We start from the raw sequence: 25,482 nt of genomic DNA, 5'->3' as shown, positions 1-25,482 counted from the left end.
CGAGCGCTGAGCCGCGGCCGGAGCCGCCGGGGCTGGGCGGACGGGCCGAGCGGAGCGGAGCCGAGCGGCTGCCAGCCCGCCTCACGCCAAGTTTGATCGATAACCCCCTCCCGGCCCGGGCGGAGCAGCCTCGGCGGCTCCGCTACCCACCATCTTTGGGGGAAGTCCCTGCGTTGGGGGGGGGCTGCTGGCGACGGGGGAGAAAGGCAATCTCGCAGCCAATGAGCCCTGCTAGACTGGGGTGAAGACGAGAGCAGAGGGATTTGGGGAAGGAAAGAATAAAAAAAAAGAGACGAAAGGAGGGGGACCATCCTCCCCACCACCTCCGCCAGCATCGCCACCACCGTTGACACCGCTCCGAGTCTCCAGTTGCGCCCATGCCTGTGCCGCCAGTTTCGGTTTAGGGGCTGAACCGCAGGGGCTGAAGAAAATGGGGCAGAGCGCGCCCCGGACCCTCCTGCTGCTGCTGGCGGGGCTGCTGGGGGAGGCTCTGGCGGGGTTCCCCAGTACCATCAGTATAGGTAAGCGCCCGCCGCGGCACCGCGACCCGCGCCTTCCCTGCCAGCCGGGGGGAAGTTGTGTGGAGGGGAGCGGGGGGCGAGCCCGGGCCCCGCGGGGAAGGAGCCAGCCCTTCTCCGCTTCCTTCCCCTTTCGGAGGGCGAGAGGCAGCGGCGGTGCCCGGGCTGCGCCGGCGGGCGGCTGCGAGCGGCGCCGGGCTGCCCGCACCCCTCCGAGCGGCGGGGATCGGGTCCGCGCTCTGCGGAACCGTGCCCTGGGGCAGCGCATCCCGTGGAGCACATAATGTGAGAGAGTCGTGGCGTGAATCTGTAGCGACGTGCCCGAAAGCCGGGGCCGAGCGAGCCGTGAGGCTCAGGGCAGCGAGTGAAGCCGGGGCTGTTCCCTGCCGTCCCTCGGAGCATCATTTCTCTCGGCCGCGCTATCGCTCCACCAGACCGTGAAACCGCACGTTTGCCACGCCGCACGCCGCCGTGTCCCCGCACATAACTACAGTGGCGATATTTCGGTAGCCTGGACAGGATTTAGGAGCCACGGTTCCCCAAGTTAGACTTTTAAATCTCTGTGTGGGCATCCATGTAGAAGTGGCCTGGTTTTCAAGGTGCACCTGCAGCTCCAAGCGACTCTCATTGCTCAGGGGGCACCTGGATGTGGTGTGTGGCTTTAAAAGCCTAACTTTGGACTTGTAATATGTATTTCATGTCAGAGTTATGTGCTCACGTTCAGGCTGCTCCTGTTCATTCTCTCCTGCAGTGTGCAGCAGGCAAATATAACTTATTGCCATTGTTTCTCCTCAAAATTAATTCTGAAAAACCTTTTTCCTTTTTTCCTTTTTTTTTTTTTTTTTTCTCCTCACCTAGGTGGACTTTTCATGAGGAACACTGTTCAGGAGCACAGTGCATTTCGATTTGCTGTGCAGCTATACAACACAAACCAAAATATCACAGAAAAGCCCTTCCATTTGAACTATCACGTAGATCACTTGGACTCTTCCAACAGTTTTTCAGTGACAAATGCTTGTAAGTAAATACCTGGTTTTAAAAAATATATTAATTTGTTATCTATCCTACATTCAGTTCCCTCCTGGTAGCATAGAGTTCTTGGTCATACAATATAATGCAACAAATGTGTGTAGTGACTGGAGGTTTAGTGGATTTGCAGCATTATATGGAATACCTTAGGAAAAGTTCTCTTACCACTTCATCCCCTTAGTTTGGTTTTTCAGGAAAACAACCATGTTGTTGACATAGCAGTGCTGGGTAGCTGCAATCAGTGAATTGCTGCTGAAGTAAGATGCCTTTTCTGTTGAGGCTACAACCTAGCTGTAAGAAAAGGCATAATTTGCAAATAATACACTATGTAGGGAAAAACCAGAAACCACTGTTTAGAAGTGACCTTGAGAGGGAGAAGGCTAGAGGGGCTTACTTGCCTCATCTGCCTTGAAATACTGAGTTGTTTTCTTACAGTGAGAGTCCTGTGAAAAGCTGAGGAGACTGTAAACTGACACATACTGTTAGAGCTGAGGGGAGAGAAAATGGAATCAGAACACTTGGACGCTAGGAGAAATAGCTCTGCACAAGCTGTGCACTTGTAGAATTTGAGCTTTTATTAACAGAAGATGCAAAATAGAACTTTGAGTATTGCTAATGTGGTGTAAAAATGCAGAATCTCTGTCAGAAAGACTTGTGCGTGTTCTGCATTTTCAAAAGTATTCCTTTACCAGTAGTAGTTCCTGGATATTTGTTTTACTGATGTATCCAAATTCAATTCTATACAAGTTTTATTGTAAATCTTTGAAAATGAAAGGAGTCCTCTTCCAAGGTAACTAATGCACTTTGCACTGTGGAGATACATGTCTGCACATGATCTAATGAACTGCTGAATGCAATGTACTAATTTCACATTATGACCAGGTTTCCTCTCACAGTTTGCAGGTTTATACTCACAGTGTAAAATGGTCAAAGAGGAAGCATTGTACTGAAATAATGAAGTACCGGAGTACAGAAAACTAGTATTTTTTGCTTTAAAGCAATTCTGTGTTTTGAATAACGTATTTATTTATTTTTTTATTTGCAGGAGATAGAATAGTTCTTACATTCCTGTCCCACTGTATATTCTGAGAAAGTTGATGGTTAGAAAATACACAGTAAGGAAATATTTGGACAAATTTGGATTGATATTCTAATATATCCCCCATGTGACTGCTTCTTGGTAGTGCAGTGTTACACTCTCCAAAGGACTTTGAAGTAGGACCTTTAAAACTTTTGCAGAGGGGTTAATTATGTAATATACAATAAAATATACTTGGTAAAGTGGGAAAAAAATGGTAAATAAAAGCGTGTCTCTACTTTGCATCTTATTTTACTAATCCTATCCAGCTTCAACAGCTCTTACAACAAACATCAGACTATTAATCCTTAATCAGTGTAATCCCTTCAAGAGGCTGCATCTCAAGCACAGTTTCCTAAATATCAATTATATGGATTTAAGCTAAATACATTGAACTGCTTGGTTGATTAATTATTAATTGTTTTTTAAAAGTTGTTACCAGCTCTTCTCCCACCAACAGAAGTAATCCACACACTTGTTTAGGGCAGTTAGTATATTTAGTCAGTGTTCTACTCATCTTTTGACATCTAATGATTTTTGTCAATGCTTATTAAAAGCTGTGGCAATTTTAGTAAAGTGAGATGGTTTTCTGTAGTATAGGGCTGCATGTTCCAACACCCATATTACCAGTATAGTAAAAATGAGAAAACTTAAATCTCTAGAGAAACTGTAGACCAAAGAAGATTACCTACAGTAACCTATTTAAAAGCAGAAGATGTGAAAAAAGAAACAGACGAAAGAAAATGAAAAGGTGACCTTGTCTGTACTGTGTCAACCATCTCATAATACTGTTGATAAGAAAAGAATACAGTGAGTCCAAGTCACCACTCATAGGCTTCAGTAGCTCAAAATATTAAAAAAACCCATCAGAACAGTTATTCTTTTGAATCTGGTACCAATTATCTTTCAAAGTCAGAACACTTATGTGTACCAATGCATTAGGATGAATCCTCACACTACCTGACCAAATTTCTAGCCTTTAACCATATCCTATGGGAGTGGCAGATAATTTCAGTGTGCTCCATATCCATGAAGGAATTCTTTCCACAACATTTTTACCTCACTTGGGGTAAGCATATATTGTCTCCAGTGCTGTCACACAGCCGTTTAATCAATATTTGCAATTGGCAGGGTTCCATAGGAGAGAAACCTGCAGTGGCTCTGCCTTCACTGGGGAGGGAGGCTGAGGCTGACTTTGTGGTGGGATATGTACAGAAGCTGAGAGGAAATTGAAGAAAGGAGCATGTGTAGCCTGAGCCTAGTGCCTGTACTAGTCAGTATCCATAAAAGAATACTTTTCATTCTCTTTTGCATAGATTTGTATGAGCGTGACTGTAGTAAGTGTTCCTGTGTGCAGGGATTGAGGGGAGCTCTGCTCAGAAAGACTTAGGTTCTTACTGTGCAGCTGCACATCCTGCTTGATGCAATCTGGTGCATTCCAGAGGAGAAAAAAACCTCTTCTGAAGTATTCTCATGAGCCTGAGAAAAATAGCCCACCTCTGCTACGGCAGATTTGGCAATATCCCAACCTGGGAACAAACTTGTTTAGAAGCAGAAGAAAATTCCTGCCCTAAGCCCCTCCCTCTCATTCTTTTTTCAGTTAAATGATGCATAGTCTGATTTATGTACATGTATTCCCTGCTTCGCTGCTAGCACCAAGCCTCTCTCTGTATATTTAATTTACACACATTCATACAGTATTTATCCACTCTGTATTTATCTGCCCACTTATTTATTTAGCTGTATGATATCTTAACAGAGAACAAATGCAAACACAGATGAAAATTCTAGTGTATTTAAAGGTGAATTGAAGTTTATCATTTGGCTCTAGGGAAATTATTACATTTCTTAAAATATGCAGCTTTTTGCTATCAGTAGAAACAGAAAGCAAGCTAACTTGACCTATGAATTTATAAAATCAAAATCGGGTTATATTTTCTTTAAAAATGCTCATGTAGGGAGTGAGCTAGCTTTTTCAGAATAATATGAATATGACAACTCAAATATATAAATTTGTCACTGAAGCAATATCTCCCATGCATTTCTCATAATCTGATGAAGGATGTTCGTGTTAATGTTGAATTGTGTGTATGGCTCTGTAGATCACATTCCCTAGAAACAACCCACGTCTGTCGTTCTGCTCTGCACTTGTAGTGCACTATACTAACACTGCTCCAGCCTCTGCAGTGTCAGCTCATTAGCACACAGATCTCATATTCCCTCTCTGCACTGTCATTGCAAAAAATTGCTGTTGTACACCTTTACAGCCAACAAATGTGCACTTGCCTTATGTACAATTTTCAAGAAATATTTAGAAAAGTAAACTAAACCTCATGTATAGTCTCCCTTGAATTTCTCAAGGCATTTTTTAATGAAAAGCATAGTTTTCATTAAAATCTCTTGATCATGTAATGACGGTGGTGGGATGTGTGCAGATGAAAGGGGGCTGTGATTGTAGAATTAATTAATCTACAGACAAATTCCATCTCTCAGCTCAATCTAACCTATCAGCTGCAAATTCTTGTCCCATCAATTTTTCTGAGTTTTTTCCTTATGTATCTTCTAAATCCAGAAAGCTTTTTGTATTTTACCAGATATAGATGTGTAGTGGGGTTTTTTTCATGAGCATTCATTTATCAAGAGGGAAAAAAAAGAGGGAAGATGCAAAGACATGCTAACCTTAGGTTGCTAAAATACTGTAGGTGGTTGTATCGGCACTTTCTTGAAGGGGTCTGATTTCAGACTTATAAAAATTTACTTTAGCATCCTTGCAGCCCTTGTGTTTAATCCTAAAAATTCAGCTTGGAAGATTTTAATGGGAAAAGTGCAAGTTCATTGTTGTGAGAGTGTTGCAGAAGATGATACCTCGGGACAAGTATCAGACAGTTTTTGCAGTTTAACTGAGCTACTCCCTCTCCCAAGGCACAGGTGTGGGGGTGTGTGTGCTCACATGCACCCTCACTCGCACTCGAACACACGTGCACAGGCCCACGTTCTCTTTAGGTGCTGTTCAGCATTTCTTTTTGCCAGTGGGCAGATAATTTGCTTCCCTTGCATCTGTGTGCTCTTTGGCCAGCTGGCAAAAGACACTGATGCTGCAAGTGGTCAGCTCCCTTCTGCCAAAAGCATGAGCATGTGCTGCTGAAAGCATTGCCAAGTTTGGGCTGGGTACTGGTGGTTTTGCGGGAGCAGCAAGCACAGGGGAGATGCCTGAACTCTCCCAAAATGGAATATACTCTGGTTTCTCCAGTGTTCTGTGGTAAAACACCGAGAAATGTGCTTTCTACACAGCTCTGCTCATTACAGACCACTGAAAATGCTATTCATGCTGCAAAATGCGCTCAAGTATCATGTGTAACTGCTGTATGACCACAAAAAGCAGCTGGCTTCAGTTTAGGGGTCAAAGCTTTTGCATTATTAGGTCTAGGTTGAAATGTGAAAGGTGTGCTCCAACTACTGTTTGTTTCCACTTCATGGCAGAGCAGGTGATTTGTCATTAAACTTAATGTGATGTCAGTGTTAGCAGAAGGAGCCATACCACTTTCAAACTATGTTTTATTATTTCTTAAATTAATTTCAGAATAAGCTTTCTCTCCTTTGCTGGATACATTACCCTGATGTACTGTTTAGATTAGGGTGCCTTTTGACTCACACAGTAGAGATGGAAAAAATACCTTACATGGATGGACACTTTTTTGAGAAACTCTGAGTTCACCAAATGAATAAAGAGTAAAGCATGGTAAGGAGTGCCATTTACTTATTTAGTTTTGGAAAGATTTTGTGCAGATGCAGATACGAAATTGTTCAGTTTTCCTCTGTAGCACTGGGCCTGGAGGACCCATGGGGCTCTTAGGGCAGGTTGGAGAGCTACTGATGAACTACCCCTTCCCATGAAATGTATAACAGCTGTAGTTTATCTCTGGGAGGAAATGGAGATGCCATGATGGGAAACTAGCCTGTGACAGAAGCTTTTAACAACAACGAAAAAAGCCCCACAGTTTTGTTGAAGGCTGATTTGGGAGCTTGTCCAAGAGCTGCAGAAAACAGTGGGTTTCTTTCCTCTGGGTTCACTGTGTTCAGTGTCTGGGAGGTGGGAGGCCATCCTACTGCCAGTGTAGGACTGTTATGCAAGAAGGTGCGAAATGAGAGAGCTGATGTATTTTCAGTGTTTCTTTATTGTCACAAACCATTGATTTAACATTTTCCATTTAAAGTACATATTTTGTCATTACTAGTTTTAGAATGCTAATTTTGATTTAGTTCGCAATCCTTAAAATGTTTTAAAATATGTTATTTTTGGAACAGCAACAGTGTGTTTTCATCATTCATTTCAAACCAAGCCAACCCATACAAATGAAAACCTGTGTTCATTTATTGTGAGAAAGGTGTTATGTGAATTGGTTTTGGGCATTTAAGTTACTGCCTGAGAGCAGTACTTTCTGTGCTGCTGGAGAGCAGAGATCACTGGAAGGCCATCACCCCTTTTCTAAGGAAACTCATAAGGCAGCCTAAAAACTCTCTAACTATTGTCAGGAGGTTTGCTATATGAAGGCTTGTACTTCCACTGGAACAACATGGTGATCTAAAGCCAAAAATTTAGAAATTATTGATCTAGATAAAACCACTTTCTGTGAAGCTGTGATGATCACTGCAGTGAAGCAATTTACAAATTTCACCCATGGAGATTCTTTTCTTCTATATATTTATGCATTCTATTTCCTGTCAGAGCCAGAGGCTTCCCTCTGTTATATCACCTGCTTTATATTATTGTTGATCTTCAGAATATCAGATGCCTTTGAAACTTCAAATTTGAAATCATCTTTGAGTTTTCATGTGCAGCCATCTGATGGAGACTCCAGGGCAGACACTCCTGCTCTGCTGCTTGTAGTCATTGCTGCTGGACACTAATAACTACCACACAGCCTCACAGCCTGGCTCTGTTGGGAAGTTTGGAGTCATTTCTATATCAGCAGATACAGAATGCAAAGTTCATTTTATTAGTGCACAGCAATGTGTGAAATATTCAAAGGCAGTGAGCACCCTTTCAGTTGGTCTCACAAAGATGTGTTAGTGGTGATACTATCGTATATGCACAGAGCAAGAGAGAAACAGGTGAGATAGGGTTTCTATGTAAAGAGAAAGAGTGAACGTAGGAACGAGTTACGTCAGTGAATCCACTGAGCAGTCAGTCATTCCTGCATATCCTTGCCATTGTGTCTGAGGCTCTGGATCTGTGTTATCATCTTAACTGTTTCTGAAATAGCAAGTGGCAATGTGCAACCCTGACACAAACACCACACAGGAGGCACAGAAGCCCTTAATGCGTGAGGATCAATCTGCAGAGCCACAGTGCTGTGGATAACTTGCCCAGGCACTTGTAGAAAGGGTGAATTGCTTTCCTGGAATGGGTAATAGTGCAAGTGAGCACTCTTCTGCTGGAATGGAGCGACCTATCTGGTCACTTGTATGTAATTATTTTGCCAGACTGTTTTGATGCTTCAGATATACTGAAAGTTTTTTTGCTTTGTTTGTTTCAAGTGCAATTTACATGTTTGCTTTCAGTCCACTTATAACTTAAGCAATTGGCTTCGAATGATTAGTCCTGCCCTTGTGTTGGGCTGATATTTGCTGGAGTTTATTCAAATGTAATGTTTGAAATTCTGGTCAAGAATTTAAAAAATATGTATGGCTGTATGGGTGCTTCAATAGCTTGAGAGTTTTTTAGTAAAAGGACTGTCTTTAAAATTATATGCAGCTGTCTGGGTAAGAGATAGCTAGTGTCTGATGGTATATAGTCTGTGCATAGTCACTCATTTTGTGTATACTTCATTATTTTCACACGTCTTTCTCCTGGGCTGATGTGTGTAATGGTACTTGCTGATTTCACCATGGATAGTTTTTGTCACATGCAAGCATCAAGCATTTGAGCCTGGCCTATCTGGTAAAGGGACTGACCTTGGGAAATGGTGGAATTCTCTGTGGCTCATAGCATGATATGAAGTAAGTTGAATTGTCCTTTAATAGCACGGTTTTGCTGTCTCTTATACAAGGGTAGTAAAATTTACCTCTGGCTCAGAGGTACTGCAAGGCTGTTTCCAGTAAAAAACTTGGAGAGCTTAGGCTAACAGCACCTTCTTCAATTTATTGATCACTTCTTCCACTTCCTAAAAAAGACAAAACCAAAAACAAAACAAACACAAACAAACAAACAAACAAAAAAACAAACAAAAAAAAACAACCAAAAAAAAAAAAAAACCCAAAAAAAAAAGAAGAAAAAAAATCCCCACGAAAATCCAGCCTACTTTTGATCCTGTTGAAAGATGAATTGAAATTGGCAATTACAAATTTGCTGTCCTTGCTGTAAGAAGATGTTCATTCCCACTGATGGAGCTGGGAGAACATGTGTCGCAGCTGTACAGCAAGCCAATCTATCACTTGGCTAAGGAGGAGTTTTCAGCTCTTTACCTGAAATAAGCAAAGCTGTTGGAGAGAAAAGATATTTGATACTGGAAAGTTTTTTGTCTCCTATGCCCTTTGGGTCTTTATAATAAATATGGTCCATACTACTGCAGCACAGCATATGCCCAGTTCTTGCCTACCTGACCCCACACTCTGACTGCTTATTTGAGTGATGGGAGAACGACCTGTCTTTACCAGAAGAGCTGCTGTCTGTTGATTTCTCCCTGTGAGGTGTGCTGTAATCAGTATCTCACAGCTGCTAGCTTTTCCAAGAGATGTGCAGCAGTGCGTTTCAGGGGTTGCTGCCTCCCTTGATTTCTTTGTCTCATTTCCATTTCAGAGATCTTAGTCTGATATGGGTACTGCAGCCCACTTAGTGAACATGGATCAGGTCTTGTGGATCACAGGGTTGCTGCATCATGACACACATCTTGATTTGTCTTTGTACTCTGCTGTGCATGATAAATTCCCTAAAACTTTTTGGTGGTTGTTGTTGTTGTAATTTGTATTTTTCTGCTGAGGGGGAGCTGCAAGGGGGAAGATGGTCTGGGGAAAAGTAGTAATGGGAAAGTTTTTTCAGGTGATGAACTTTTTGTAGCCTTTCTACAGGACAGCGTGGTGAAGTACTGACAAAACCAGTTACAGAGGTTTTGTCTTCTTAGACTTTACCACTTGTGTCACCAAGTTTGAATTCTAATTAAATCTGCTGGTCAGAAAACTCAAGTTCATGCATTCTTTTTTTTCTAGCAGTTAGATGAGAGCTAATTAGTGTCTATTGATTTGCAAAGGACTGACCCCAACTCTAACCCTGGATTGACTCAAAACTGTTAGGGGGATTCTAAATTATCTAGCAAGTTTAATGTACTCACCCATCTTTCTCTGAAGTGTTTGTGCAGTGGTCAAGTAGCATCTCCAGAGTGGCTTCACTACTGTTGTGGAATATGTGAAAAGCACTTGAACCTAAGGAAGTGCTGAATGAGCAAACAGTCTGCATAATACCTACTATCCAACTCTGAATTTCTTTTTTAGAACTTTGCTTTTTGTGCCTATTTGCTTATGACTTCTTGATGAATAGAAAATGGGCTAAAGAGAAAAAAGGTACATGATTATAATGTGCCAGCTAATCCTATTTCTTTCCTATTTCAGCCATGTCAGCAGAGTGATTCTCATGACTAATGGTAGTTTTTATATATTTATATTGAATGCCTCGGCCAGCTCAGAGCTACTTCCTCTATAGAACCATTATCACACTGTTCTGTGCATCCCAGAAACTAATTGTATATCCCAGAATATCATGATCAAAATTATGGGAGCTATGTGACTTTCTAATTTTCATTTCAGATGTAGTTCCAAAAAGGTTTTAAAGATTTAAATTGGGATCAACCAGAAAATGTGAGAATTAAAAATAAAAGCTTTTTTAAATAGTTTTCAGACCTAAAAAAAATTACTCACCTTCAGTTGAAGTCAAATGTTTTGTTTTGGAAATGATGATTTCTGTTTTGTGCATTTCTTTTCCTGGTTGAAACTATTTGGTAAAGCTTATCCAAGTTAGCAAGATGTTTCTGCAGGCATGAATCTGCCTTTTTCTGTGTAAAAGCACCTGTTCTGTCCAGTTTTTATAACAACATATAGATTACAGATGTGAATATAAAATTGTGTGTGATTTGGAAGAAATCCTGCTTTTTTTCAGGGTATATAGTTCAAACTGCTTGTGATGGATTTTATGGATAGACAACTTCTGTCAGTCAAAGTATGTATAGTATGTCTTTCCACACCATCTACAGGCAATTTACTTTATTACCTGGAGAGGCAGTGAGATAAGCCCAAAACTGAGCAAAAAGAGACCAGTTAACCCTCCTGAAGTTCTCCACTACTCCAGCTTGGCACTCCAGGTGCAGAAGCTGCTCTAAAGTATGGATCAGTGTAGCTTTCTACATGCAGAGGGTAGTAAATGTTGTGAAGGTTTCCACAACTGTGCTGTCCTGTTTCAAAGATGTGTGTTCATAGGCATCAGCTGTGCTTTATTGACAGTTACTTTGTTCTATATAACACAAAAAGAAATTGCAAGTGGTGATACCTAGTTATGCCTATCTGCAGTGACCATTAGGACCTAATGTTTAGTGCTTTATTGTTCTACCCTCAAAAAAAAAGCCTCTGTATCCCATTAGAATAAATAGGGGTAGTCAATGTAGGTGCACAGTTTGTGGTAATTGGGAGTGGGGCTGGCCCAGCCTCATCCCCAGTGGGCACAGCTGTGAGCAGCACTGACAGCAGTGAGCCATGGAGTGCCCAGGGGCACTGAGCAACCACAAAGGGAACAGAGGGCACTCAGGTGCACTGCATGAACAGGAGGGTATAAAAGGCTGGGCTGAAGAACAAGAAGGGCAGATGCTTGCAGCCTTGTGAAGTGCCCTGATGTTACTCTGTGTGGGCAGGTGCCTGAAGCTGTCTGATGTGGTATGGCTAAATGCTTAAAGCCTTCTGAAATTGTACGGGGATGCTCTGTGTATTGTGGCCATCTCAACTGTGACACGTACTGTGACAGTTAAGATACACAATGGGGTCTTCTTCTGATGTGATTTACACTGGGGTAGATTCAGAGTAGCTCTGTGAAATCAGTAAAGGCTAAAAGCAGAGTGGTCCCTCCTGGAGTGTTCCTGGCTCTAAGCAGGGAATGTGGGTCCAGGCCAGCCAGTGGATTCTTCAGGGGAGACCCTGAACATCATAATCAATAGCACACCTCTCCTCCAGGGCTGTGCAGGTTATCCAGACTCTTGACTTCACCAGCTGACTGAAAGCACCCTTGTGTTGCATAGCACGTTATTTCCTTCTGGAACTTTGGGAAATTTAGCGAAATGATCATGTTCAGCAGTAGTAAGTGTCCCCTTATAAATGATGCTGGGTATCTCAGAAGTATCTGTAGTAGACTCTGTAGAGCAGAAACTGCTAAGGAAAGATTTTGTTTTTCAGCTGAAACAAAATAGTGTAAATCAAATAGTCTCCAGTGGAAAGTGCTGACCCTGCTTTTAGCAGAAGTCACTTACACCATCTCTGCTTTCAGATTTCCTTTTTCTTCCCCCTTTTCCAACTACAGGTATATTTTTTTGTAGCTGTGATGCTTTCACTACTTTTCTCTGCATCAGTTTATGTATTTTGCAATTCTTTTATGAATAGAGGCTGTGTGACATTAAAGACTGTAGACTCCTCTGTGAAATTTAACTCATTGTGTCTCTTAGGTGCTTGCATGAATAGTGATAGTTTTGACTGAAAAACATTGCACCTTTTTCTGAGTCATTCTAGAGAAAATTCAAGAACAAGTCTCTGGTAGAACAGGGTCTTTTGACAGAAGCATAAAGTTAACATATTAATTTATTTTCATATGTAAAAACACACTGTTGTTTTTCATAAATGGGGAACCTATTGTGGCTAGTGATGCTAACTCCTGCATCCTGGTGAGGTTCCAGCTTGGATCAGTATCAACAGAAATCAGTTATTTTCCTGAAAGCTTTATTTAGATAAATTATCTGCACTTCCTGTCTTAAATTCTTATTGTGTTGTTCTGCAGTGCTAGCCCCTGTTTCACATAAGATGCATTTGAGATTTGAAGCAATCTCTGCATACGCTGGAGGATACAATTTGATATTAAAATATATTTTCCTTGCAGGCTTTTCTGCAAAGATTCTGTGCTTCCTTGGTACTGTCTGGAGATTCTCTGTGTTAATAAGAATTGTTTTGTTAATTGATTCCAGAATCTGCTGCCCTGGAATAGTCTGCCTTAGTCAGGATCTCCACGTGACTTTTAAAATGGCATCTTTCTGTACAAAATTTTACTTTTTACTATGTTGTCTCTAAAACTGATTATATCAGCCCAGTCTATTTCTTGTATATGCTGGGTTGATTTCAGTTTACAGCAAAATTCTCTATAAGGGGATTAAAATAAAAATTGTATTTTCAAGAAGGCTGGGTGAAGCTGTGTATGAGATATGAATCATTTCAGTTTCTCAGAAATTCAGCTCTGTAACTGAATGTGCATGGAGTACCCTTGAAAAAGTATCTGAAAACTCCAAAAACAGGAGACCTTCTGCAAAATGGGTGTAGGAAGGGCAAAAGTAGCATGACAGTCTCCCCTGCTATCCTGGCTGCTTCTTTCCTGGATGAAAGAAGCTGTAGAAGTGTAGAGCATTAAGATCAAACCTCCTGGATAATCAGGACTGTGACTTTGTTCTGCATGACAGAGAAGGGCCTGCGGTTCCTGCTGCTGCCTGCCTTTTCCACGGAGCCTGCCAGCAAAAGGATCAATTAGTGCCAGCTGCAGGAGTGCAGCTCCCTTACGAGGCCTGTGTCCACTTAGAACTGTTCATTTAAGCTCTCATTATGAACTTCAGGTTAATAACAGTGCACGCTGCTACCTCATCATTTACCTGAAACTGAGAGACTATTTTACCAGTTTAGCCATTCTCCTACCTAGTGCAGGCATTTTTTTGTGACTGAGTCCAACTTTAAATCTCCAGGAGAAGTGGGTCATGTTGTGCTGTGGTGATTACAGTTACAGTGTGTAGAGATTTATTGGCAATATAGAATAAAAAGTAGTAACTTTAAAATATTGATGATCAAAGATGTGCAGCTTGATAAATTCACCCATTCTTAAAAGCTGGCTTTTCTTTATGAATGCCCTGCAGACAATTTTACTTTAACAATAAAATCAAGGCTTTCATTTTAAAACAGCCACAGCCTGCTTCATTTCTCAGAGGTGTAGAGGTTGTGAGGTTCTCCTGTTTGTCCACTGGTGTGTGTTCTCTTTTCAGAGAAGTTGGTGCCATTAATCCTTTTGCTCTTGGTGGTTATGCTGAAAACATCCCACTGCAATGCTGGCTGAGTGTGGCTGGGCATGCTGGTTGTCATTAAACTAGCAATAAGCTTGTAAATTGGATAATGCTACAAGTTGAAGATTATTTTAATTCCCAGGATATCAATTTTCTGAGCAACAGGCTTTTAAAGTGATTTTTGGATGTGGGTGGAACAATGTGACTTTTGAAGCTTAATGCAGAAGCAGTTTGTTTACTTGGATGCACACAGATGTGCTGTTGCTTCCTGCTCAGAATGTGTTCAGAGGGCTTGGGAACTTCTGCAGAGCTCATCTGATGGAGTTTCTTTGGAGCATTACACACCATGTGAAGGAGCTGAGGTGATGGCCTTGGCTCCCATTCATGATAGCTGCAGAAAAGAATTGCTGCAGTCTAGTGGTGTATTGAGCTCTCTGCAGTGGTGGCTCATGGCACCACAAATCCTGCCTGGAAGCCAAGGAGTGCCAACCTCTAGGTTCTTGGGAGAACTGATCTTTCCTCTGTTTTTCCTAGAGCACACAGCAAGCATCTTGTAATTCTTACAGTGAAATAGGATAGAAAACCTCTAAGTAAGAATTCCTAGTGGCTAGGAGATTTTCCTGCAGGAGCAGAAGATAAGTGCCTCAGCCCAGGGCTGGTGACCCACCAATGTGCAGGGTCACATGCTAGGCAGCAGTGGTGTTGCAGTACTTGCCCACAGCCCTGCAAGGCTGCCAGGGAGAGGCTCACTACAACCACAGCAACTGGAACTTTTTCACTTCAGGGCTTTGGAAGCTTTCTTTGGGATCTGTACTCCATAGGGATGTGTTTTTTTCCTTTTTCAGCTGTCTTTATTCCTTTTTCTGTGTTCTCTGCTCTTGCTTTGCTTTTATAGATAGGAGCATAATTTAAATTTTTTTAAAAAAAGCTATTTCACTTCCCAGAGACAGTGAACAGGACTGTGAATGGCGCCTTCTGTTCCCTGTCTGCCTGGGTTCACCTCGTGCCCATCAGCCTTGGCATTAGTCTCACTCACATGGAGCTGTTTGGTTTGTTTTGCTCTCAATAACTCTTTTGAGAGTGGGCAAGTTTCACACTGAAGTAGTTAAAAACCTCAGACTTGCTCACATTTCCTTTTAAGTGACATTAGTGTAAGTCACTACCCAGGCTGGGTTTGCTCAGATCACTGGAGCTTTCTGTGAATCCAGTTTGACTTTTGAGCTATTTACCAGTCCTTGAGATCGTGTGAGTTTCCTGCAAAGCTGGAACTGCTGAAGCACTGGAGGGATCCTGGAGCTTTCAGTGGGGCCTGTATGTAAATACAGTAACTGTGTGAATGAAAAACCAACAGTAAAATTCATCAGTGTTTCTTTAGTTTCTTGAAGGCTGCCATGCCTTCTGTACTGATATGAGATTTCTGCAGCTCCCAGTGATGAACCCCCTGAAACAAATGGCTGAGATTAGTATTATTTATAGATAACCACAGAGATCATTCATCCTTCTCAAGCTGTTTATTTTTGGGCAGCCCAGTGAAACTGATGAAATTGCCAGTTGTCTGAAATGCTGCTGCCAGTTGTTTGAATGAACGGTATTGATTATAGTTACAGAACTATTCATCTCATACTGGCACGCATACAATACATGGATTATAAAAATGTTGTCTCTGTTGACAGCTGAGTTATGAAATGATACACTGAATTATATGTCCTTGCAGGCAGTGTCTGCATTGACTTTTCTTACCCTAATTAAAAAGTACTAAAAGTTACTTGAAGGAGTCCAGAATCGAGCATTAGACTCTGGAATTATTTTTTTTGTACCTTTGTTAGAAACAACCAGTTGACAAGTTTATGGTGAAATAAGGTGACACAGCAAAACTCCAATGAGCACTAACTGGTTTAAACAGTCTTCTGCTGTGGAGGTGAAGAACATCGGTTTTATTAAAAGAGTAAACAACTTCTTGGAATTTGCAGATAGAAAAGAGACTATTTAAGTGTACTCTATTACCACAGTTTTGTTTTGAAATCAGAGAAAACCTTGAGACAAGCCCTGTTTGCAAGGCATACAGTAGTAGTCTTCTGGCTTCAGAGCAAATAGCTTCACCTTTCTCATTTTTTTATTTAAAAAAAATGCATTGATGCAGTGATTGTGTTTGTCTACAGTTACCCTCAAAAGTTTTCCATTCTTCATTCTGTCGCTTACTTAGTGGTGTGTATCCCAGTTGCCTGGGTCGTTCGATCACAATGTCTTTTGCTGTGGGATTCACTGGAGGCAAGGTCAGCAGATGGCCTCTTGGCTGTGGAACAATCTGTTCTTCTAACTTGAATGAGTTAGAACCCCAAAAGTTAACCTCTCACATTTTATAGAACGTGCTCTCTCATTGATATGTTGCAGTATATTTGAATGATTCATATTTTTGAAAAAGTATGATCGTTAAATAAATATTAGATAGATTTTTAAGTCCCGTGCTTGAAAATTTCCATTGTCTTACTCTGTAGCCATGGGTGACTGAAAATGGATTTAAGTGCTCAGAGCATTCTTATTTTAGTTTTACTCATGCTTACTTGTTTATATCTGAAATAACACCACTGCCTCCAGCTGCTGTCCTGAGAGCAGAGTTTCCCTTTATTTGCCTGAACTAATTGATACAAAGAACCATAACTTCAGTAGTACACAGCGGTGACAGAAGTAACTGTATAATACTAGGATGTGTTTTAAAATGTGTTTGCAATTGTAGCCAATTTATTAAATAATTACATTTAAAGTTTCATTAAATACCTAAGTCCAAATCACTCCAGCTGGAGTCGATTGACTTATCATGCCTCATGAAAACAGATCCATGTCACTATGGTTCTTAAAATGATATTTAGGAGTTCTTTTTGGCAGTACAGGGTTTACAGATTTGCTATGAATTTGTGTGTTGTTCGGTTACCAAAGGGTCATGTTCTTCTGCAGCTTTTGTTACTTGTGATAGCTTCCAAATGGAATATTTTTTACCATAATTCCAGTTTTTTCACAGCATGAACTACCAATTTCCTGAATAGGAAAATAATTTTTTCTCTTGTTCTTTCTTTTCCTTCATAGTCTGAGATTTCTTTTTAATCTGTAAAATTTGTAACGAGAAAATAAGTGAAACTAATCTTACTCTTCATTTGAGTGTCTCTTTGCATTGGTTTTTCAGATCCTAGCAAGCCACTTTTTATGTCTGCTTCCTTCTGCTTGCCTTTCCTTTGTCTCAGTATCTGCAATGAAGCTGTTCTAATACCACCACTTTAATTGATGATGTTTTATTCTTAAATTCTTTCTCCAAAAATTTAATCTCCTCTTATGAGGCAGGATATGGTCAAGCTCTATATAAGTGGATGAGTTAGCAGAATAAATAGCCTATGCGTACATGGGAGAATAGACACCCCCACGGAACACCCATGCAGTCAGCAGAGAGAGAGAGATGGATTCTGTTGATAATTTGTGTGGTGCAGTGGCTGACAAGATACAGTAGCAAGGATAAAACACTAGTGACTGCACTTGGCAAAATTTAGTGGTCTCTTCAGCTGTGAATGGGTCTGCTTAATTGTTCCCCTACTGAAACGATGCATCAGAGCAGCTCAAGCTGAGCAGTTGTGAGGCTGGACTTGCTCCTGCTGCTCATGAACCAGACAGATTGTAAATGCAAACAGTAGGTGCTCCCCTTACCTCTAATTAAAGCATGGATGTGGGCTTGACTGTTCAGCTGCAGTGTCAGGTTACTCACAAAGCCAGCTTGGGAGGTGATAAGCAGGTGTTTTTACTAGATACCTTTGCCTTTTTGGCTTCCTTGACAGAAAAGACAGTTTGAGGGTGAAGAAATGTACAGTGATGAATCTTTCCTTCTTTTTTTTTTTTTTTCTTTAATTATGGAAAACTCTGACATTGCTACAGTTCACTTTAGTGTAAAGAGGAAAATGTCCTGTGAATCCTGAGGGAAGGTGTCCTTCCCTAAGCAGAATTGTCTCATTCTTTTGTGGAGCTGCAATATGACTGCTTCTGTCCTAATTGTGGTTTAAAGATACAAGATCAATTGTGGTAATAACCATCACAGATAATCTTTATCTGGGTTCTTGAGAAAAGAATGGCAGAGGAAGAAATCAGAAAGGGTGATAATGTCATTTGAGAGGTTGCTTGTACAGGGCTTGTAGCTAAACCACCTTATTTAATATTCTTCAGTGTTCTGTGCTCTTGTCCATAAGGGCATTAACACCTTGTTGGAGAGCTTGGATGTTGAAACTGAGCACCCCATTGTCCAAACTTGCCTTTCAACAGTCTGCTCAGCTGTGTAAAATGCTGTGTGGATATCTAATTCAGGCCCCAGCTTTGTTCTATGTGAGTAGCAATATCCATTGCAAGAGGCAATCTGTGTAATCTCTGTTAGATGCCAGTTGGGGCAAGTTGTGTTGTCCTTCAGGAGAATGAGAACATGTGGGCTTGCTTAGCTTAAATAACTGCTTATTTTTCAAATCTAGTTAATCACAAGCCCAAGTTTTTCACCTAAACCATCCTTCCCAATTCATACGTTCAGGTAGCCTTTTCTAGTCTTGGTCAGCAATTACATTTTTCAGACAAAAACTCTTATTATGCTGTTTTAGAAGAAGAACCCTTCCTCTCATGTTTGCTAATTCTTATTTTTAAGAACTCTTGGGTTTTATTTATATTTTCCTTTTGATTCAAACTTGGTTTTATTCTTTTTCACTGCAGTTGTGTAATTTCTTCTGCTTGTGTAGACAGTATCTGCTGATATCAAGGACACAGATTTTGAAATTATGTGTACAGCAGCATCTTCGTGTAATAGTACTGTGATCAGCGCTGTTTCTTAATAAGCAACACCATATTACTGCTCCATTCCTGGGGAGAGCCTCACAAAGATGAGTTAAGTTTTCCAGAGTGAGATTAATTTCTCACTTGCTCCCCCCTCAGTCTCCCAAAACTGGTATTCAGAAATAAATCTTTTAGGAGAAGAATTTAATTATCTTGCATTTCCCACATTGTTGGCTCTAATTATCTCTAATGTGTTGTGGATTTGCACCTTCACTTGGGAAGTTTGAATGGACTCTGTAGATAGAACAGTTTTAGAAAGAGACTTCAGAATGTGGCTTGTCAGGAGGCTGCAGCTCTAGAGAGCATGATTAGTTTCACTTATTGGCTTGACCCAGCACATTTATTCTACTTTGCTGAAGTCATGAAAATCCTAGCTACTGAATTTATTTACATTTGTTTGAACCATCCTTTTGGTTAAAGAAAATATTTTTATTGTAACATTTCCATGGTTTGCTTTTTTTGCAGTAATGTTCTCCTTCTTATGTTTTTATTCAATGCTAATTGTGTGATAGCAGGATATGTTTTATTTGAGAATGGGCTTGGGTGTTGGGAGAGAGGAAGAATAGGACCAAGTATGTGAAGGGAAGCTGCAATTTGGAAAAGGATCTGGAGCCAAGAGTTAAGTTGCATTTCTTTCTAAGACGTGAAATAACTTGAAAATAGTCACTTCTAGAGGACAACCTTGGTGTGTTTGCTGTCTAGAAAGATTTTTAATTACTGTATCATGGGTAGAGTTCATGGAAGGGGAAGTTTTTTTCTAAAGAACAGAAACGAAATAATTTGGAGCTAGTGTTTAGTCCATATATTCATGGCTACTAAATTATCCTGTTACTGTCAATCTCTCTTTCTACTCCTATAGTAACTCAACAAAGTAAGATGAAAGATTCAGTGTAGTTTTGTTCCCCCCAGAGTGAAGAGGACGTTCCTAGCTGATGGCTACTACTGAATCCTTGTATGACCCAATAATTTTCATGGAATGAAATATTACCATCAAATGTAGATTAAAACCATAAAATCCTGAAGGTTCTGTGCTTAAAGAGACAGGGTAAATTTATAAATTCTATATACTGTGTGTAAAGATGTTTCCTGCTGTCCTTACTCATAGCACCAACATGACAGTCAACCAGAGGGGGAAAAAACATTTCTTTTTTTTCCTCTTATTTTTGTAAGTGGCAGCAATTGCTGACTTGTTACAGGATTACATTTCTGTGTTTGTTAGTCCCATAACTTTGTCTTCTTTTTATTTATCCAATAACAAGAAAAGAAAAAGAACTGTATGTAAAAGTATACTGCTAAATCCATAAAAAAAAAATGAGCAGTTCATGATTTTTCAATCCATGGAGTTCCTAATTTAGTTTGCTTGATATGGTTTCTGTAGGTCTCAGGACTTCTTGACATACAAAAATATACTGACAGTGCTTAACTAAAACTAGCAATAGCCTGTGTTTGCATTTCTGGCAATGTTTTTGCAGACTTTTCTTGGTTTAGTGGAAAACCATAAAGGTTTTCCACTAACTTGCTATGTGTCCATGTGGTAACTTCAGGGTTCAGAGCCATGATCCTAACCAGAAAGGGTGTTACAAGTGTATTATTCTAATGAAAAAGATTAGAAACAAATCTGAATATTTTTAAATGTGTCACATTTACTTAAAGCAGATTCAACAGTGAGTTTAGCCCCAGAGGCAAAGAATAGTATAATAGAAGGACTTGAATGCCTGCTTTTCTTTTATAGGTGCTATCTGTAGAACAGGAGGTAAGAAATATTGTCTGGGCTTCTTTGGGAAGCTTGGAAGAGCTGATGAATTCATCAATCCCTTTTATGCAGCTCTTCTGGAGGATTTAAATCTTCCTGTCTTCAACTTATTAAATTATTATGAGAAAGTCATTCTATCGTTATCAAATTCATTTTTCTTATGCAAGTTTCTGTGCTATTTTTGTTATAGAAAGGTATTGTCTCACTGATAACATTGCCAGTGGGAAGGAGGGCTTGGACTCGCTCGGGCAAATGGAAATACATGGAGAAAATCAGAGTACAAAGAAATCTTCTGTGCCTATAACTGACATTTCTTAGAAAATGAGGTCTCTTAAGCCTCCTAGTATAGTGTGGAGAGACACTTCACTTAGTCCATTAATCTATCTGAAAAGCTTTACTACCTGAGCTCAACAAATAAATCTGTTCAAGGCCAACAAAATTTTCAAGTCCAAAAATAGTCTGTTGATGGGACACTTTAAAAAGCTTGACTCTGTCAGGGAGTTGGTTTGAGAATCAAAGTAGGAAAATTCAGTAGCAGTAGCCCAACATCAGCTCCTACAATGCATCAGTTTAATCAAATACAAGGGCACGTAATCACAGCCCTTTCTGTTGTCTGCTGCTTAGGCAGTGTAGGATTACATGAGATGCATTTGTGTGTGGTGCAGAAAAAGAGAGGTTTCCTGGTTTGGAACCTTTGTGATGAGCTGCTTTTTTCTGAATGATGTGAATGCTTCTCTTGACTATTTCATGGGTTCTAACAAGAGACACATTTTAAATTTATTTTGAAATTGGCAGTGGAATTTTCAGGTTAAAATTCAGAATCATTAATCTGTAAAAACTGGAGGATATTGTGTGTTACTTTATAAGAAATTAGTAAAGCAGAAATTTAATAAGTTTTTATTTGGTCGGACATGGGTACATTTAAATTAAAGTAAGGCATTATTTACAATCTCTAGCCACATATCACTATTCTGTTGTGCATAGCAAGCTGATTTTTTAAAAGCTTTTTTGACAGGCAGCTGAAAAATTAATCGAGTTCATTGAGTTCATGAAATGGTTCCTCCCATCACTGTGTCTGTGCCTGCTGTGAGTAGGGGCTGCCCAGCTCCTGAGCCTGGTCATGTCCTCCAGGGCTGGCAGCGACTCTCTCCAGTCTCATCTCTCACCAAGATTCCCCCTGTCCTTAGCACAGTTTTGTTCCATGGTTGACCTCCCAGAACAGGTGGTGCTGCACACAAGGGATAAGCAGCAGTGGGGGCAGACCTTCAGGGTGATGATAGTCTTCTGGAAAGAGCTCATCCTGCAGCTCACTGCAGAGCTTGAGGAATGGTACAGCCCTGTGGGAAATTGCCTTAAGGCAGAGAAATTTATTGTTGTCTGTCATCCAAAGTGCTGCAGTTGAGCTGTTTGGTAAATTGGATGTCAGACCTACTGTCCTGAAGATACACACCGCCCTTTTGAGACTGCTTCCCCCAACTCTGTACTGATTTGGGTGTTGCACAGTTGTGTTTCAGACAGTGGTGAGACTCATCTGCTTGTTCCTTGGCTGAAAAAATATCCCCTTAATGGGATAATTCCTAATGGCTGCTCAAAGACTGATTGGGAGTTGAAGTGTCTAACTGAAGGAAGGATCCACAGTGCATTGCTCTGTAGACATTCATATTTACTTTCTGCCATAAGGATTAGTGTTCTTGTTCCCAAAACCAGAAAAGGCTTCCATAGTGTTGCAGTAACATTGTTGTTTTGGACTTCCCCTTGCTTCATTTTCCTTCTCCCTTCTATGTTCACTCAGTAGTTTTGCAGGCCGCTTGGAATTTATTGGGGTATACAAGCAGGTTGTTAGCAGATCTAATGATTCTTGTAAAAAGCCAGAGAGAATAATTTTTTTGATACTTCTAATAAAGAGTCAGAATATTTTCAGAAGAAAGCTAATGTTTGCTAGCCATATTTCCGGTAGGGAGGAGCTGTAATGGCAATAATATAATCCAGATTTTTTTGAAAATATCTGTGGGTCTACATTCATTTTATATTCATGCTGATGAGACCGCAAACATGGTAAGATCACAGGAGGATTCTCTGGCCTGCATAATGTTTGTTTATAAAAGAGTTTCTAACCCATAGGAATAGGAGTTACAGGGGTCTTCTCATTTTCTGTTAATTCTCTAGTATTCTCTAGTGAGAGAGGGAGAGGGAAGGAAGGGCTGTACTTTGAAGGCATGGATTTGCAGGTGTTTTACTGCTAGGAGAGATTTTACTAAGTGTTAGTGGTGAAGAGATCAAGGAAGTGTGGAAGTGTAATGGTGTAAATCGGACTAATTCATCTGACAACCCCTCATACAGCTAGATTGTAATGCCTCATGGAAGGGGCCCACCAGAGTGAGCACCATGGTAGTTTGATCTTTTGCTCTGATTCAGTGTCTTGAGCAGACACATGCTTCAGTCTGCGCCTGTCCCTCAAAACACTGAAGCATGTTCTTAAATTTGTGCACGCAGTTTTGGGATGTAGGACATTAAGTAAAACCCTCTGTGCATGTAGAGCAAGGTGAACTAAGCTGTGGTTCTTCAGGTGTGTGTGTTCTGGAGAAAGGCAAGTGCTGCCCCACATTACCACTGTCTCATGATACACCCAGCGTTCTGATGAGGACTTCTAGGATCTCTTGATCCTACAACCAAAGGGCCGCTAGTCTGGCCTTGATGTGAGGCAGTTAGCTCTTGTTTGTCAAGTGAAGATGTGGGAAGAGCCCTGCTTCTCTATCAGCATCACTCATACCCCTGCAGACCACAGTCTCATGCTGTTGCTAGTGATTAATGAGATTGTTCTCTGCTTGTGAATGTAGCAGCATCTCGTGGAACACAAAAAATGCATGTGCACCATGTTAACATCTTGCTATGCAGGTGGCTGAGAGCAGACTTTAAATCAGTATTTAAAGCTATGACATTGTGTCCAAGCCCTCTGAGATTAACAAATAATTCCAAGATAGGTCTGTCTCTCTTGGCCTCCCCTTCCCCCTCTGAAAGCGCAGCAATCACTTAAGAATTAACATGTAGCAATGTGACTTTTCACAATCAGGCTTTTGCTGTACCATTTCCATCAATTTTGGCTTCCACATTATTCAGCTGTTCACCAGACAACTCTTTTGTTATGTGCCAATTAACCCAGCTTGATAAATAGTGATTATGCATAATTCATAAAGAATAATATTCTTGTTGTTTCCTGTAAATAAGGCACTGGCTTAGCTGAGGGTGCTGGTCTGTGAATTACTGTCAGATGTGATCATGAAGGTCCAGGAGGCTGGTAGCGAGAAAAACTGTGAGGGCTAAGGCAGATAGAAATAATATCAACAAAAATACATGGGAGGATGCTTTTGTAAGGGCAGTTGGGATGTTGATGTGATATTTCTGTAGTTTGTACTTTCATGTGAATAAGTCTCTCAGTTCTAGTCCAGCTTTCACTGAATTCCATGTGAACTTCTCCAGTGGTACTGCTGGGTGCTTTATTGGACTCCTAAGGAGCATCTTCAAATAATTTCCCTGGCTCCTGAAGCCAGTTTTCACAGACATCCTGTTTCTGCTTCTGCACTGATGGATCTGAAGCCTCTCAGACTGATCAGCTGACAGCAGTGGAACACAAGGGCGAGAATTGCATAGCCCCATGAACTTTGAGTGGAACAAGGGAGGAGATACGGAAATGTGAAATCCAGTCCACTGGTCCAAGATGTACTTACAGTGACAGTGCTTGCTGGAATACCATTGCAGAGCCTCCAGGAAAGTGTGAGGGACTGTTGCTTTGGGTAAGCTGGGCTGTCTGTCAGCCAGCACCGTGCTCTGCAAACATAGAGCCAACTGGAAGCCCTCCAGAGCTGGAGGCTGCTTGCACAGCTGCTGTTTTGGCATTTGCATCCCTGTTCTCCTTGAACAACCTTAATCGTGACCTTCACCTCCTGGTGAATTTTACCCAGCTCAGTGCTTCAGGTGTGTTGGCCACTTTGCCTCTTCTCTCATCCTCTGTAATATATCCCCACAGGCCTATAAATGGCACCACCTCAGCAGACTCAGCTCATCTTTCATCACACTGCCCAAGCCTTGTTTTGATTTATTGCCTCTCACCACAGTGGCCCAGAATGAAGTCAACTTCTGAAATCACTTAGGAAAAGATGTGCTGAACAAGCATACATTTAATAATATGCCTCTGCCTTTTTACTTCCTCCACACTGAGATGTTCCAGTGATGTAAGAAATCCCTTCAGAGTACTGGGGTGCTGGAGCTCACAGCTGCTGATGCACGGCTCTGAGGCACAGCATTGCCTTCAGCTGCTGCTCCTTGATTCAACCCTATGTTCTGCCTAACATCCCCAGCTACAAAATACTGCCCTTTTCTGATGGGTATGATTTTTTTCTTCACACCACAAAGCTCTTGCTTTCCCTTAGCCTGTTATTTAACATATTGTTAAGATTGATTGTCTCTGAAGAAGGTAACAATAGTGAAATGGGTACTCTCTGGTCTACAACATCTTGTCAGGTTCATGTTAAAAACACTTTTTTGAACATGTCTTTTTGTCCTAAGGCAGGGTGCTTAATGGCTTGTGGAACTCTTTTTACTTTGAATATATTTACAGAAACATTTGTGTAACTGTGTTTATTAGAATATGCATGTTATTAGAATATATTACCTGCTTGTAAATAAATGGCTACTAAATTTTCTAGTGTGTTATAACTGGACAATTTTTGAAAGAAAAATGGTTTTCATCTTTTCCTCCCACCAACATTTTTAGAAAAATTGCTTTGAAAAATACGAGATACAGCTACAATCCAAAGTGATCAGAGCAAGCAGGCATGACATATTAAATTAAAAGCCTTTCAAATGGTGCAACAGATGGAAACAAGTTATTTCACTTGAGTGAGTGTTACATATTTGTGTTGCATGCTCTCTGTCCGTGCTTCTGCAGAGATTAGTCACGAAGCAGGAGCTGGATAT

At 40.8% G+C, this 25,482-nt stretch overlaps 1 protein-coding gene across 2 annotated transcripts in view; it reads left to right on the top strand.

Annotated features, from left to right (window-relative positions):
• The first annotated feature begins 254 nt into the window (after positions 1 to 254).
• The window catches only part of GRIA3 (glutamate ionotropic receptor AMPA type subunit 3), a 145,957-nt gene continuing 120,729 nt past the window's right edge, over positions 255 to 25,482 (top strand). For both annotated transcript variants that reach the window (XM_053955517.1, XM_053955516.1), the window contains exons 1-2: positions 255 to 521; positions 1,377 to 1,535. In XM_053955517.1, coding sequence (XP_053811492.1) covers positions 431 to 521; positions 1,377 to 1,535 — 250 coding nt within the window. In that variant the 5' untranslated portion in view covers positions 255 to 430. The remainder of the gene's footprint in view (positions 522 to 1,376; positions 1,536 to 25,482) is intronic.

The sequence above is a fragment of the Vidua chalybeata genome, chromosome 14 (genome assembly GCF_026979565.1).
Source record: "Vidua chalybeata isolate OUT-0048 chromosome 14, bVidCha1 merged haplotype, whole genome shotgun sequence".
NCBI lineage: Eukaryota > Metazoa > Chordata > Aves > Passeriformes > Viduidae > Vidua > Vidua chalybeata.
This window is presented reverse-complemented; position numbering and strand designations above follow the sequence as displayed.